This window comes from Neomonachus schauinslandi, chromosome 8 (assembly GCF_002201575.2).
Source record: "Neomonachus schauinslandi chromosome 8, ASM220157v2, whole genome shotgun sequence".
NCBI lineage: Eukaryota > Metazoa > Chordata > Mammalia > Carnivora > Phocidae > Neomonachus > Neomonachus schauinslandi.
The window spans coordinates 113898233-113913722 of record NC_058410.1 but is presented as its reverse complement, the minus strand read 5'-3'; the positions used below and the strand labels follow the sequence as shown (position 1 = coordinate 113913722).

The following is a 15490-nucleotide window of genomic DNA, read 5'->3' as shown; positions in this document are numbered from 1 at the left end:
AGTGGAACTTGCCAGAAATCTGGCCTCTAGGATGCCAGGGAGTTCTTCACAAGGAGGTGCCAAATCAAAGGCTAGAAAACTGGGCTCCTGGGTGGCTCAGATGGTTGGGCGTCTGCCTTCGGCTCGGGTCATGATCTCAGAGACCTGGGATCGAGCCCCACATCGGGCTCCCTGCTCAGGGGGGAGTCTGCTTCTCCCTCTCCCTCCACCCCTCCCCCTGCTCACGCTCTCTGGCTCACACGCACATGCTTTCTCTCTCTCTCTGAAATGAATAAATTAAAAAATCTTTTTAAAAAAAGTCTAGAAAACTGCCTGAGTAGGGTACACAGGAAGCTGCTCCCCACTGGGCGCTGCTGGCCTCTATGTACTGCAGAAGCCTGGTGCTCAAGACCTTGTGAGTGCTGCAGGAGCCTCATGCCGGAGAAGCCAAGTATACAGCAGGTGCTGGGTGCTGGAGAAGCTGCAAACGCTGCAGGAGGTGGAGGCACTCTGCTTACATGACTGCCCAAGGTGGGCAGTGCCAGGAGAAGCTGCTAGCTGCTGGTGCTGCTGGTCGCTCCAGGCACTGGGCACTGGTGAAGGTGCTTGCTCTGCAGGAGCTTGCCAATTACACACACTAGAACCAGGAAGCAAAAACCTTTTCCTCCTGCAATGTCCCTTCAGCTCTCTTCCTCTTAGCAATTTAAAAGATCAGTAAGCATTTGTTGGCTCTCACAGGAATCCAGAAGCATCTTAGCTGGGCGGTGCTGATTCGGTCAAGCTATGGTTGTTGTCAAACTTTTGCCCGGGGCTGCAGTTATCCAAACGCTTGACTGGGGCTGGAGGATCCACTTTCAAGATGGCTCATTTATTTGGCTGGCAGGTTGATGCTGGCTGTTGGCAGGAGGCCTCAGTTTCTGGCTTCCCCTAGAAGTGAATCATCCAAGAGAAAGCGGGGGAAAGCTGCAATAATTTTTCTGACTTAACTTCAGGAGTCGTACATTATCACTCCACTACATTCTATTCATTAGAAGTGATTCACTGATACAGCCCACATTTAAGGAAGGGAGAATTAGGCTCTTTTTTTACATTTAAATTTTTTTTAATCTTTTTTTTTTTTTTAAGTAGGCTCCATGCCCAATGTGGAGCCCAACACGGGGTTTGAACTCACTACCCTGAGATCAAGACCTGAGCTGAGATCTAGAGTCAGACACTTAACTGACTGAGCCACCCAGGTGCCCCTAGGCTCTACCTTTTGAAGGGAAGAGTGGCAAAGAATTTGTGAACATTTAAGAACATTTAAGAACCACCCCAGGTGGCATCGATCAACCAGACTAATGGAATACCTACTGTGTGCTTAGCAGCTAGATGCATCTATCTCCCCCTACAGAAGTTCGCTTTCAAAGAAAAGAGAAATTTCATAGCTGATAGTTGCCATCATATCTCTTCCCTCAGGCTTCCTCTCAGATGGTTAGCTTTTTTCTTTACCTTTTTTACCTTCAGGCAATTACATTTCCAAGGAAATTTCCATCTTTTCAGTTGATTCTGAGAAGGCTTCATAGAAGAGAGGGGCTTGCATTGAATCTCTGAAGAGGAGGGGGAGGAGAGGAAAGAGAGGGAGTTCTCCAGGGTGGGAAAACTTTGGCACTCACTACAACTTCTCTGCCGATGAGTAACAGATTTCAAAATGAATGAGCAAGAAGCAAACAAATAATAATAGAAAAACAGAAATGTGATTTCTTAAAATAGTTTATGTATTGTTGCTTGAGATGCAGTGGCCTAGATACATACAATAGAGTGAAAAGAGGGAAGGAAGGCAGAGAATTTTACCAAAAAGGAAACTAATCAGTTTCCCTCAGATGGGACTATGGTAGGGGCTGGCTTGCTGGTAGATGACAGTTAGCCAGCCAGACTGCCAATTATAAGACAAGGGAACTTCAGCTGTCCCCACAAGATGACTTCCAGCACGATCTTGGCACAGTGTTCTCAAGGAAACCGGACTGGGGTCCCTGGCTTTGTCCTAAGGCTTAAAGCAGAGCCTCTCCTTCTCTCTCAACTCACATGTTACCACTAACTGCTCCCTGAGCTCAAAGCAATAACTTCAGAGTTGCTGTTATGAGTGAAGAAACAAGAGAGAGGAGAGAGATTGATTTATCTTTTGTGAAATAGGAATCCTTTAATCATCAGCAAATATAACATTTATATCTCTCCAATAATAATAGATGGCAAGTGTGGTAGACAGCCTTCTAAATGACCCCAGTGACCCCCACTTCCCAAATATGCCTTGTGTAATCTGCTCCCCTTGAATGTGACCTGGACCTAGTGACTTGCTTCTAACCAACAGAAGATGGCAAAGGAAGAGACTTTTTTTTTTAAAGATTTTATTTGAGAGAGAGAGAGCACGAACGGGGGGATGGGCATAGAGAGAGGGAGAAACAGACTCCCTGCTGAGCAGGGAGCCCGACTCAGGGCTCAATCCCAGGACCCTGGGATCATGACCTGAGCCAAAGGCAGATGCTTAACCAACTGAGCCACCCAGGTGCCCCAAGACTGTTACTTTTAAGATTAGATTACAAAAGACTATGACTTCCATCTTGCTTCCATTCTGTCTTGCCTTTCACTTGCTCATGCTCATGAAGACTGCTGCCATGCTACAAGCTGTCCTATGGAGAGGTCTATGTGGCAAGGAACCTGAGCAGGACTCAGGCCAAAGCCTGTGAAGAACTGAGACTGTCAGTCTAACAGCCTGCAAGGAACCAAAGCCTGCCAACCACCACTTGAGGAAGCTTGGAAACAGATCCATCCCGTTCAAGCCTGAAGATGACCGCGGCCTCAGCTAACACCTTGACAGCAACCCTGTGAGAGACCCAGAGCCACAGGACCTAGCTACACTGTGATTGGATTCCTGACACACAGAGACTGTGAAATAAGAAATGATGTGTTAAGCCACTAAGCTTTGGGGTATTTCATTATGCAACGATAGGTAACAAATAACAAATGATTGTTGCCTGGGTCCAGTCACTGGGTCGGTTCTCTTCTTTCAAAACAAGAATGAGAACAAAAAATCTGCAACAGTGCACTCAAGTGTGGGAGCTTAATGTCTGTGATCCCTGCCCACAAGAAACTATAGCCTTTTGAATGTCCTGGAACATGATATGGTTTCCTTTGAGAGGAATAAGAAGTGAGTGGATAGAGAACTTTCCTCCTCCATGACACCTGGCCCCACTAAGTCAAAAGATAAATCAACACCCCAGCCTGGGAGGTCCCCCTTCCTCCCTGCTGTCTTCCTCTCCTTTTAACCCTCTGCCCCAGAGCTTCTCAGTCATTGCCACCTTAAAACACCTCTTTTCCTTGAATTGGGCCAGGAAGTCCCATAGCCAAAACTAAGTGATGCATGTCTTTCATTAATTGGGAGGAAAAAGTAAGTGAATAGATATTTTTCTCCTAAATGTTTGGCACTTACTACAGCTTATCTGCTGATGAGTAAGAGATTTCAAAATGAATGAGAACAGAGCAAACAAATAATAATAGAAGAACAGAAATGTGATTTCTTAAAATAGTTTATGTATTGTTGTCTGAGAAGCAGTGACCTAGATACATACAATAGAGTGAGAAGAGGGAAGGAAGGCAGAGAAAGAGAGCGGAGTTCATGAACTTGGATTATATCTTTGGCCATTTCCTGGTGTTCTACAGAGAGCACCAGAAGGTCCAAGTGGTCAGAGCAAGTGTGAGAACCTCAGCTACTTCCACGAGAGCTAACAGATTCCTCAGATTTGACCCCAGGGTGGAACCTCAGGGGAAATTCCCCAAGGCTGGAGGTAACCCAGGTCACATTATTGGAAGGCAGGGAAGAGGCACTATGTAACGAATCCTGTTTCCTAAGGCTGGAAACCATCAAGGCTAACTGCAGAGCTCCAGTGACATCTTCTGGACACATGGCTGGCAAATATTTGTTGTTTCCAAGGGGTGTAAATGTGGGTACTGTGTTTGGCCCAGCCCTGTCAGTCTGAGCTCACAATGACAAAGGCAAATGAATCCTCACTGTAAGGCCTCTCCATTCTCATATCACACTGGGTGCTGTATGCTGGGGGATGCTGGAGTCAAATGTGAGTTCAGGGGGTAGAGAAGGTGTGGTATGGAGATTGCATGATTAAGGAGATTAGAGACAGGACTCTTGGGCACGAATGGGAATTACCTTGTGGGATTAGAAAGCATACCCCTGGCAAACACACACACAACATAGACTGCTAGACTGCTGCCGTGCCTCATTTTTTGCAGGGCACATGGCTGCCTAGAATAGATACTACATTTCCGAGCTTCCCTTGCAGCTAGGTTTGGCCATGTGACTATGACTGGCCAAAGGAATGGAAGAGTCCTTAAAGGCAGGATTCAAACCCTTTCTTCCCCCATTCTCCATTCTGCTGCCTGAAACAGGAACAGCTTGATAAGCAATCTTGGACCTTGCTGATTAAAACAATACTCATAGGGGGCGCCCGGGTGGCTCAGTCGGTTAAGCAACTGCCTTCGGCTCAGGTCATGATCCTGGGGTCCTGGGATCGAGTCCCACATCAGGCTTCCTTTGCTCTGCGGGGAACCTGCTTCTCTCTCTGCCTCTGCCTGCCACTCCCCCTGCTTGTGCTCTCTCTCTCTGTCAGATAAAGAAATAAAATCTTTAAAAAAAAAAAAACAACAAAAAAAACACAATACTCATAGATGCCAGAGCAGCCTGGGCCACTGAGGCTTTGGAGCTGCCATATCAGCCCTGGACTATGTATGCTTGGAATGTTACATGAAAGAGAAATAAATCTCTGTCTTATATTAAGCCATTTATTTTGCAGTTTCTTTTACCATGTCTACACCTATTGGTATATCCTATAGCCCTGTCTTGGTAAATGAGATTACATTATTAGTGATTTGTTTTACAATTTACTTGTTAGACAGACATTGATTGAGCTCTGAGTGCTCTTATTGTATCCTCTTAAATAGGAGCTGGCAGCTGAGCACAGAGCTGGGTACCAGAGGGGAGAGCGAGTTTGGTCCATCAAGGGACACAGAAAGGGGAGGTGAGCTCATCTATCTGCCTGTCTTTCCCAGGACCATCTCTTGCCTTGGTTTCCACAAGTGGCAGATATCATCTTTTGTCCGTGAAGCGACTGTTTTTAGGGAGAGGAACTATGATTACCATGGAAGTCTAGAGGGGAGGAGCAAGTTCAAGTTACAGTGAGCAAAGCCGACAATGGCACAGAGCAGAGGGAGCATTCCCTCTTGATGGCTGCTAGAAGAAAGTGACAGAGCAGCTTCCACTGACCTTCCAGAGAGTGGGCCAGGATGGGTGCATAAGAACAGCGCAGTTGGTAAGGCGGAAGGCTGTGCAGCATGGGATTTCCTCACCAAATTGCCAGAGGAGAGGAAAAACCCTGACCAACAAACTTGTGATTTTAAAAAAGCCAACATATTAAATACATATGAAAGAGAAGCATAGAAATATCAGGCATAGGTTGGTGTTCAGAGCAACATGCAGCTGTAAAATTTGAAAAGTTTTCCAACAGGGAGTAGAAACCTACCTTCACACCAGGTGACCTGTACCACTTCCGGACATTTGTCCCTGGCTTGGGGGGGGGGGTGGGGCGGAGCTGCTGTCAGTTGGCTTGTTTAGCTTCTGTTTCACCTCCTCCTGGTGTGACTTCCTGGATAGCTGGGCTGGAAAGCGAAACGTTAGACTACCACACCCAGGACTCCAGATGTGATTTAGGTGTCACTGATCACATGCACTGCCTAAGAACTGACGTGCATGGAGGTAAGTGGGGCAGAAGGGTTTGTGTGGGAGGCATTCTTTTTTTTGGCTAGGGCAGATATCGTAGCCATGACACAGCCAATCATTTTTGGCAGCCGCTCCCTGATCCCTAGATCACAGCTGAGGTGTGTGTTCCTGGTGCTGACGGTGGCAGGGTGGCCTCCTGACTCCTACCTTCCTGATGGAGACTGAGGTAGTAGCTTCCTTGGCAGCTCAGTTCTGCAGTGTTTTGGGGGTTTCATTCCTGGAGGCTCAGTCTGGATCTCACTCTTCCAGTCCTTTCAGTGACCTTGTAAGTCCCCAGTTATCTGTCTTACATCCCTTTCTGCTTAGAACAGGTACAGTGGTGTCTGTACCTGCAACTGAAGCCTGATGACAACGTGCTTAACGTAAAGCATGTGTCACTAAGTGTTTGGTGAATGAATGAATCAGTGGGCAAATGGAGACTGACAGATGTCTACGGTCAAGTCAGCTGGACTCAATAGAGCGGTGAAATCAATTTGGTGGATTCTAACCAACATTTTTAAAGATTTTATTTATTTTAGAGAGAGAGAGAGAGAGCCTGAGTGGGGGAAGGGGCAGAGGATGAAGGACAGGGAGAGAGAAAGAATCCCAAGCAGAGCCCACACTGAGTGGGGAGCCTCCATCTCACAACCCTGAGCTGAAACCAAGAGTCAGATGCTAAACTGACTGAGCCATCCAGGCGCCCCCTAACCAACATTTTTTAAAAGATGGAATAGAATGAATAATCTCAGAACAGATCACATATAGTAAATGTAAGTGTTATTTTGTGAAACTTTAGTTGCATACACACATACACCCGTGTATGTGTACACACACATACACACACATTTGCAGTGATGATAATCCAAATATTCAACCACCAGCATGACACAGACATCAACTGGTTGGAATGGATGTTAACAATATCTATGGGTTGTCTGAATACCAGTATAAAATGTATCTCTTTTAGTAAAAAAAAAAAAAGCGAAATTCATTTGTCTATGAACTGTAGCCTAATGCTTTTGGGGAATGCGAGGCAGTGGGCACATGTTTCTATGCAACCTTTCTTTGGCATTGTCCCTGGCCAAAGGAACATGTCCATGACTCACTCCTGCCCCTGGGGGAGCATTTCCTGGATCTAGAGCAATCCTCACGTGTCACAACTTGGGCTATTCTGGGTATCTGTGTTTCTGCCTGCCAACATCCATCCCCATTTGTCAGGAACCAGCAATCCTCCATCTCCCCACTGCCACCACCAGCCCATGTGTCCATTGAGGAGCCACCTCAACTGGGGTTACCCTCATGGCCCTGCAAGTTTCCCAAAGCACTGACTGCCCTGACTGCACCATGTCCTTCCACAAGCAGACAGCCTGTCCTCACTGTGCTGTGCTCATTCTTACCTCCAAATCTTTGCTCACCCTGGACCCCTGATTGGAAGGCCTTTATTCTCAGCTTGCCTGAATCCTAGTCTCTCTTCAAGGCTTTGAAAAAGAGCACTGCCCCCTCCTGCTGGCATCCAGGGCTGTCCTGGGCATTCCACATAGGACCTTGGTGTCTCCACCCCTTCACCCCCAAATATTTCCCACTGCCCATCTTCTCTAGGAAGCTTTGGCTGGGCTGTCTCCACATCTCAAACTCTTTCGGGCACCTCCTTATTCATCATTCTCCCCAGATTACCTTAGGAGTTCCTTCAGGAATGAATTGAGTAACAGACAATTTCCACTACAGTTTTTTCCAGAATTTTATTTTGGATTTGCACAGACTGATAAAACTTCTGGGGCCCCTGGGTGGCTCAGTCAGTTGAGCCTCCGACTCTTGTTTTCAGCTCAGGTCATGATCTCTCAGTCATGAGATCAACCTCGTGTCAGGCTCTGCGCTCAGCTCGGAGTCTGCTTCAGATTCTCTCTCCCCTCCAGCTCTCTCTCTCAAATAAATAAAATAAATAAATAAAATCTTAAAAAAAAAACTTCCAAAAAACTTTGGGGGTTGACAGATTTTGCACATTAACAATGTGTATATAACAACCATGTAACAACAGGGAAAACCAAACAAAACTACCATTGTATTATTGCCATTGTTTCATAAAAACACATTTGAACCACCAAAAAAGTAGGAAGGGCATAATTTTAGAACACAGAAGCATTCTTTAAATTTATCTTTAACAAAAAACCCTACATTACCCTCATTTTCATCATTTTGCTGTAGACCAGTGACAACATTGTCATGGAAACCACTAGAAAGGTGCAGGAAAGAAGAAAGACACTGGAGAATGTCAGAGGAAGGAAGGTGAAGGGACAGAGAACAGGGGTTCTCTGTCTTAAAAAAACTTTTTAAGCCATGCACATAGAATTTCAGGGGCTCCACCATCCCCTCAGGGCCTTCAGTGAACTTCCCAGGGGCCCTTGGACCCCAGATCAAGAATCCCAGCTTGCCAATCCTGACGCACAGTGGCTGGCCTCTTGCCTCCAGATCTGCCCTTTTCTGAGCAGTTAAAAGTATTTTCCAGTTTTCTAACATCACAAGGGCATGACCGAATACTTCAGGGAAGGAGGGAACTCTGTACAAAGAATTATGAGTGCCTGGGGATCCCCTCTAGTTCACAATGGGGCTGGGAGAGATGGTGAGCTTCGTGGATGGGTAACTAGCTGCCCCAAGCAGCAGACTATGGGTCTGACGAGAGCTGTAGATCACGACTCCTGGAGGGAGAGGACACAGTAATGACAAGAATCCCTTTATTGGGAACAAAGCCTTCTGACCACCTACCACAGGGTGGGACAGTGGTAAGAGCTTGGGCTCAATAGCTAGAATGCCCTGCATTTATATCTGGCTCTGTGACTTAATTGTGTTATTTGGGCAAGTTATTGTGCCTTGAACTTTTGGGTTCCTCATCTGTAAAATGAGGATAAGAGTTATGCAGCAGAAATGATAGAATACACTGAATACTCCGGGACTTCCTTGAATTTCCCAGCCTCCCCTGCAGAAGGCTGAGGTCATGTGACTAGTTCTGGCCAAGGGTCTGTGAGTGGAAGAGGCGTGTGTCGCTCCTGGCTGAGGCATTTAAGTGTCCGTGTACTTCCTCCATCTCTCTCTTCCACCTTCTAGCATGACCCTGGAGGCCAGTCTTCCAGATGATGCAGCTACAAGACGGAAGAGAGGTCTTCTGTCCCATATCAGATTTTACATGAGTAGTAAATAAGACATTATTGTGCCAAGCCACTGAAATTTCAGGAGCTCTCTGTTGTGACAGCGAGTATTAATTACCCTGACTGAAACAGCGAGAGCTAAATGGGATTATGGATCCAAAACCCTCTGAGTACAGTGGAGGCTGTTATTCTCAGAGAAAAGCCTTAAGACCCCTATATTAGTCAGCCCAGCTGCCATGACAAAATATCATAGACTGAGTAGCTTAAATGACAGAGATGTATTTCTCACACTTCTGAAAACTAGAACCCCTAAATCAGGGTGTCATCATGGTCAGGTTCTGGTGAGACCCCTCTTCCTGGCTTGCAGATGGCTGCATTTTTTTGCCGTGTCCTCGAATAGCAGAGAGAAAGAGACAGCAAGCTCTCTGGTGTCTTTTTTTTTTTTTTTTAAAGTAATTTCTACCACCAGTGTGGGGCTCAAACTCATGACCCCAGATCAAGAGTAGCATGCTCTATCAAGTGAACCAGTCAGGTGCCCCTCTGGTGTCTCTTCCTATCGGGGCACTAAACCCCTTAGGGGGCAACACCCATGACCTCATCTAAACCTAATCACTTCCCAAAGTCCCCACCTCCACCTATATCATCACATTGGGGGGCAGGGCTTCAACATATGAATTTGGGAGGGGCATAATTAAGTCTGTAGCACCCCCTACTAAGCCAGGGCTTCTTACATCTCTTCTTAAGAACGAATTTTTAAAAAGATTTATTTATTTATTTTAGAGAGAGGGAGAGAGAGAGAGCAAGCAGGGGGAGAGGCAGAGGGAGAGGGAGAGAGAGAATGTCAAGCAGAGTCCCCGCTGAGCACGGAGCCTGACGGGAGGCTCAATCTAACGACCCTGAGATCACGACCTGAGCTGAAATCAAGAGTGGGACGCCTAACCCACTGAGCCACCCAGGCGCCCCAAGAGCAAATTTTTAAAAGCAGAAGCGGGCAAAGGTGAGGTGAGGTGGGGTTTTCTTGGAGAGGGACATCCTGAGGAAGGCCTACCTCCCCCACAGTTCCACTGATTGCTACATTCCACTGTCCCTTAACCCCCTTTTCCTTCTGAGTCTTCCTCTCTCCTCCCCTCCATTTTGTCCGTAGCCCTGACTTTCATACATTTCACAGACAAATTCTTAGACAATTAATCGGCTCATCAAGACCGACAAGTCCTAGGTCTTGGAGGCCGTCTCGTCTTACCTCCTGATTCTTACTGACAACAAGACTGGACCTGGAGAGGGCGTGAGAAGCACCAGAAGTCGGCACTAGCTCCTCCAAAAGATACAGGGTGGGGGGCAATTGGGGGCACCAAGGACAAAGAGAAAGAGAGAGTCAGACTGTTAGGAAGGAGGCTCCTTTCATTTCAGTATATCGACTGCATAATTTTTCAAAACAAAATTTTCTTTCACAGGTGTTTCTTTTTCTTTTTTTTTAAGATTTTATTTATTTATTTGTCAGAGAGAGAGAGACAGAAAGAGCACAAGCAGGGGGAGCGGCAGGCAGAGGGAGAAGCAGGCTTCCCACTGAGCAGGGAGCCTGATGCGGGGCTTGGTCCCAGGACCCTGGGATCATGACCTGAGCCGAAGGCAGATGCTTAACTGACTGAGCCACCCAGGCGTCCCTCTCAGGTGGGTTTTTTTTCAATTTGGAAGTAATACCCATGGAGGCCCCTAGGACCCCTAAAATGTACAATCCAGCCTGTCCAAGGCTTGAATCAGGGTGTCACCAGAGCTCTTTTCCTTATTCCATTGCTTCCCAGGGCCTGAGAGAGTCCTTGGCGGTGCTGGAAAGGGCTTCAGTCCGCCTCCACTCCTGAGCAGCCTGTGACCATTAACTTCTTCACCCCCCACCCCCGGCCCAGGGCGCTCCCCTGGGGCGCCGGGTCACGTGCCAGGCAAGGGGTTTATCACTGGGGCCCCTGGATCCCCAGCAGAGCCTCGAACCTGAACCTTGATGCCCAGGCCCATGGCCACAGCCTTCGTGCTCCTCGTGGGGGTCCTGCTCCCTTGCTGGGGCGAGTTCCTGCCCTTTAAAAAGAGGTTCATGAAGGTGAGCCCAAAGAGCATTTCGAACCTTCCACTGTAGTCGAGGGTGGTGGCCCTGGCATCATAGAGCAGCCAGGAGGCACCAGTCAGGTTTGGAGAGCAAATAAGGGGTGGGTGTGGATACCATCCCCAAATGGGGACTGGTTCCCAGGGCTGGAAGCTTAATGTGTCCCCCCTAAAGGGCTTCAAAACCCTGCTTCACCTCCCTGGTGGCCCTGGAGGTAAAAGAAAGTGGTCTTATGACCAGCACCATGCCCTCCCCCCTCAGCCAACGCCCCCCCCACCGCTGTCTCAGACCTGGCCCCCCAGCCGTGCCTTACCACCCTAATCCCCTCTCCCCCCTCCCCTGAGCACAATCACTGTTCCTTCCCTCCCCCATCTCTCTCGCCCTCCCTTTCTTTCCACCCCCCCACCAAAGTGTGATCTGGGAGCATTTGTCCCCTAGCCCAAGTTGGCGGGGGGGGGGGGGGCCCCCCGGGAAGGAAGTACCAACCCCCCCTCCTCTCCTGCTCCTCTGGGGCGGGTGCAGGGGGGTGGGCACCTGGTGGTCACCATCTCGTGGCTTCTCTTCCTGGACCCCTGGGGCCTTCGCGATACCACGCATCCTCCCTCCCCTTCCCACACAGCCAGAGAGCTGGTGACACGAGAGTTGTCCCCACAGGTGAATGGGGCTGAGTGCTCCCACCACTCTGAGTGTTCCAGTGACTGCTGCCTAATAGACCTGGACCGTGCTGGTGCCTTCTGTGCCCCTAAGGCCAGAATCGCCATGCTGTGCTTGTTCCAGGTGAGGCTCTGGGCGGGGCGGCCAACTCTGCCATGAAGGGTCGGGGAGGTTACAGAAGCCCACGTGGCTGCCCTGCTTTCCCACCCTCTGCTTGGAGTGCCCTCAGCCCTTCCTCCACCCGGCCAGCTCCTATTCCTCCCGCAGTCCAACTCCAGGCACCTCCTCGGGGAAGCCTTCTCTCCTCGGAGCTCCCCTGAGCTCATACCCTCAGCGCAGCGTGGCTCTCCCCCCAGTTCGCCTTGTGTTCTGTCTGCCTCCACCACCGGCTGGAGCTCTTCCAGGGCGGGCTTGCAGCATGTTCATCTTTGAACACCCTACTTCCCAACTTAGTATCTGCACATAGTAGGTGTTCAACGAATGTTTGTTGAATGAACATCTCTACTCTGATGCATTGAGGCAAAGTAGATGGGAAGAGACTTTTCCCTACCAATCCCCACCTCCCTCATTTTTTGAGAGGAGCACGGCGCTGTGGTGGCTGGACCATAGCTTTGGAGTGGGACCTGAGTTTGGCTTATTTATTTATTTTAAGATTTTATTTATTTATTTATTTGACAGAGAGAGAGAGAGAGAGAGAGCAAGTGTGAGAGCACAAGCAGGGGGAACGGCAGGCAGAAGGAGAGGGAGAAGCAGGGTCCCCGCTGAGCAGGGAGCCTGATGCGGGGCTCGATCCCAGGAAGCTGGGATCATGACCCGAGCCGAAGGCAGACGCTTAACGACTGAGCCACCCAGGCGCCCCTGGATCTGAGTTTAAATCCTGAGTTTTCCACTCCCTGTCTTTGTGACCTCAGCCAGGTCACTTCTGCTCTCTGAGCCTTAGGTTCCTCATCTGTAAAATGGGGCTAAAGCGACAACCTCACCGGGTTGTCCTGGCAACGACAGTGTTCATCCAAGCTTGGTTATGAGCCGGCAGAGATGCAGAACGCAGCGTACATGTTGTTACTGCTTGTCATTTCTTATCTGGCCCTGGGCCCAGACCTTTCTAGAAGAATGGGCTCGGCCTCCATGTCCCTGTCTGGGGAGCAGCCAATGCCCAGGGAAGCAACCAGTCCCCTGACTCTACAGCTGGGGTGGCCAGAGGGTCTTTTCATTATGGGCCCTTGCTCTATTTTATTTAGTCCTCATGGTCACCCTGTGGGGCAGGTTACTACTATTATCCCCATTCGACAGATGAGGAAACTGGAACCAAGAAGCTCATTAACCTGCCTAAGGTCATAAAGCTATCTGCTGTAGAGCTGACAGACCTCAGGTCGGCTCACCCCTTCACTCGTGCTTCTGTCCCCGAGACAACCCCTTTGTTCCCTGCACCTCGGTCCCTCCCAACTCTTGTTCGCATTTCCCACAGACCAAGGGAGCCATCAACATCATATGCCCCTGCCAAAGCGGCTTGAGCTGCATATCCAAGGACCCAGTCTGTTCCCGCCGGTGCCATTTGATTTAGAGGTGGCCACAGGCTGGTTGCGGACCCCCTTCCCTCCCTCGGGGCCAGGGGCCCGAAGAGCCCCCATCTTCCTCACAGTCCAGCTCCTGAGACATTAAAGTCACTTCCTGACTCTGGCCTCTGTCTGCACTTCCTGGGAGAGGGAACCTGGTAGGGATTATTCCAGTCTGGGGGCGGGAAAGTTCAGTTCTATCTGGAGGGGGGCTGGTCTCAGGGCGGAACTGCAGGAAGGGAACGGGGTAGAGGTAGGTGAGCGAAGAGGCTGGGTCCAGGAGGGGCATGGAGGGCTGTATGGGAAAGGCAGGGTTGAGGAATATGGTGGGGTGCCCATGGATAAGTATGTGGTAGAAAGGACTGGAAGGAAATATTGAAATGCTTTCCAAGGGGAGCACAAGGGTGGAGATCATTGAGAGAATGTTGATGAGAATGTGTGCAAAGTATAAATGCAAAAATGTTCATGCCTATGGTAGGAAAGACCTGGTGCACTGAGGTCTCCACTCTCTCAGATATTATCCGTTCCATTTTATGCGTAAAGAAACTGAGGCTCAGAGAGCTACATGACTCTCAAGGTCACACCATGGGGGAATCAATGAGGAGTCTTTCTGCTGCAAGTATCCAAAACAACCCAAACTGGTCTAGATGATCAGGAAATTCATTGGTGGTCAGAACTGGGAGTTCAATGGCAGGTGGGCCTCAGGTCTGGCTGAATCCAGCAGCTCCATGGCCCTGAGGATGGATTCCTTCTCAGTAGCTACAAAAGTTCCAGGTGTCTCCTAACAATAACACCTAGGATTTCTTGAGCACTTATGTTCCACACACTGTGCAAAGTGCTTTCTTAGCTATATTAACTCATTTTATTGTTACAACAACTTTAGAGTAGGTACTATAATTATCCCTATTTTACAAATAGGGGGGCGCCTGGCTGTCTCAGTCAGAAGAGCATACGACTCTTCATCTCAGGGTCATGAGATGCAGCCCCATGAGATGGAGCCCCATGTTGGGTGTAAAGATCACTAAAAGAAAGAAATAAATAAACCTATTTTACAAATAGGGTGTTGAGTACCCTTCTCAGGGGTTCAGAGTAAGGGATGGGGCTGGGATTTGAACCCAGGCTGTCTTGCTCCAGAGGGCAGGCTCTTAATCACAGATCCACCTTACATGCACATCACATCTTCCAGAGAAAGGAAACAGCTCTGTCCCACACTTTCGCAGCAAACCACCTGAGATTGATTCTGACTGGATTGGCTCAGTCTGCATGTTCACCCTTGAACCAATCATTGTGGGAGAATTAGCTGATAGGCTTCACCTGGGTCGCATGCGGGGGTGGAGTCAGCCTCCCTGGGAATATTCTGATGGGGGTGGGTGCTGGTTTTACCTGGTGTCCCCACAGCTGAGAGGGCACCTACTCGGAGCCCCACCCCCGTTCCTGGCAGATCCTGATGAAGATGCCTGGCCTCAGCTCTGGATGTCTGGACCCACTCACCGGGGTCAGACTGGAACCCTGGGACCCTGCCTTGCCCCCAAGTTCAGTTTGTCCTGGGAGCCACCCTGCCCCGGACGCGCTCGCCGCCTATCATTTGACATAAGGACAGTGTAGCTCAGAGATCCTTTGCCTCACACAGAAATCAGGACTTGCTTTTTCCTATATTATTTTATCTCCATCATTTCCCCCATGTCACTGAAGTCTTCTTTAAAACATTAATACTGCCTAATTTTATTGTATTATGTGGACCATATCTTGCTCAACCGTTTCTCTCTGGGTAGATATGAAGATCATCTCCAAATCCAAACCAATCATTTAGGATACAAGTTTCTGGCTAAGGAAACAAAACCCTGCTGAAATGATAGCTCAAGCAAGGTAGATGATTTCTCCCACATGTACTGGTGGATGAGGGCTCTGCTGGGTGAGGTTGTCCTTGAGTCCACTGCCTTCTATCTTCCTGCTCCACCATCTGCTGCTCTCCTCCCTTCCTCCCCCTTTTCCCCCTCTTCCTCTCCTTTCTCCTCCCTCCTCCCCCTCCCCTTTGTTTCTTTCTTTGTTGACTTATAGGAGTTAATATGCAGAATCAGAGGCATTGTTTTTCTGCATCTGGACATTCAAATATTAACATGTTCCTCACATGGAGGTTTTAGAGGAATAATCTTAATGCTGAAAAGGCAAAACTCCTGGCCACCTTCATATAACCACATCTTTTCCCTCCCATCTGATCAGCCTTTTCTCTGCCCAGACACGGGCTCTCATCCTCTCTCTCAGAAGCCTTATT

At 48.8% G+C, this 15490-nt stretch overlaps 1 protein-coding gene across 1 annotated transcript; it reads left to right on the top strand.

The window, feature by feature from the left end:
• The first annotated feature begins 10924 nt into the window (after nt 1-10924).
• CLPSL2 (colipase like 2) lies at nt 10925-13226 on the top strand. Its single transcript, XM_021684636.1, has 3 exons — nt 10925-11008; nt 11666-11788; nt 13131-13226. The coding sequence occupies exons 1-3, from the start codon at nt 10925-10927 to the stop codon at nt 13224-13226; spliced, it is 303 nt and encodes a 100-aa protein (XP_021540311.1).
• The last annotated feature ends 2264 nt before the right edge of the window (nt 13227-15490 follow it).

What these genes read in the sequence shown, in the direction of transcription:
- CLPSL2 (XM_021684636.1), top strand. Translation starts at nt 10,925, where the DNA reads ATGGCCACAGCCTTCGTGCTCCTCGTGGGGGTCCTGCTCCCTTGCTGG. An exon ending in TTAAAAAGAGGTTCATGAAG is followed by an intron (nt 11,009 to 11,665) that starts GTGAGCCCAAAG and finishes TTGTCCCCACAG; the next exon opens with GTGAATGGGGCTGAGTGCTC. An exon ending in CCATGCTGTGCTTGTTCCAG is followed by an intron (nt 11,789 to 13,130) that starts GTGAGGCTCTGG and finishes CATTTCCCACAG; the next exon opens with ACCAAGGGAGCCATCAACAT.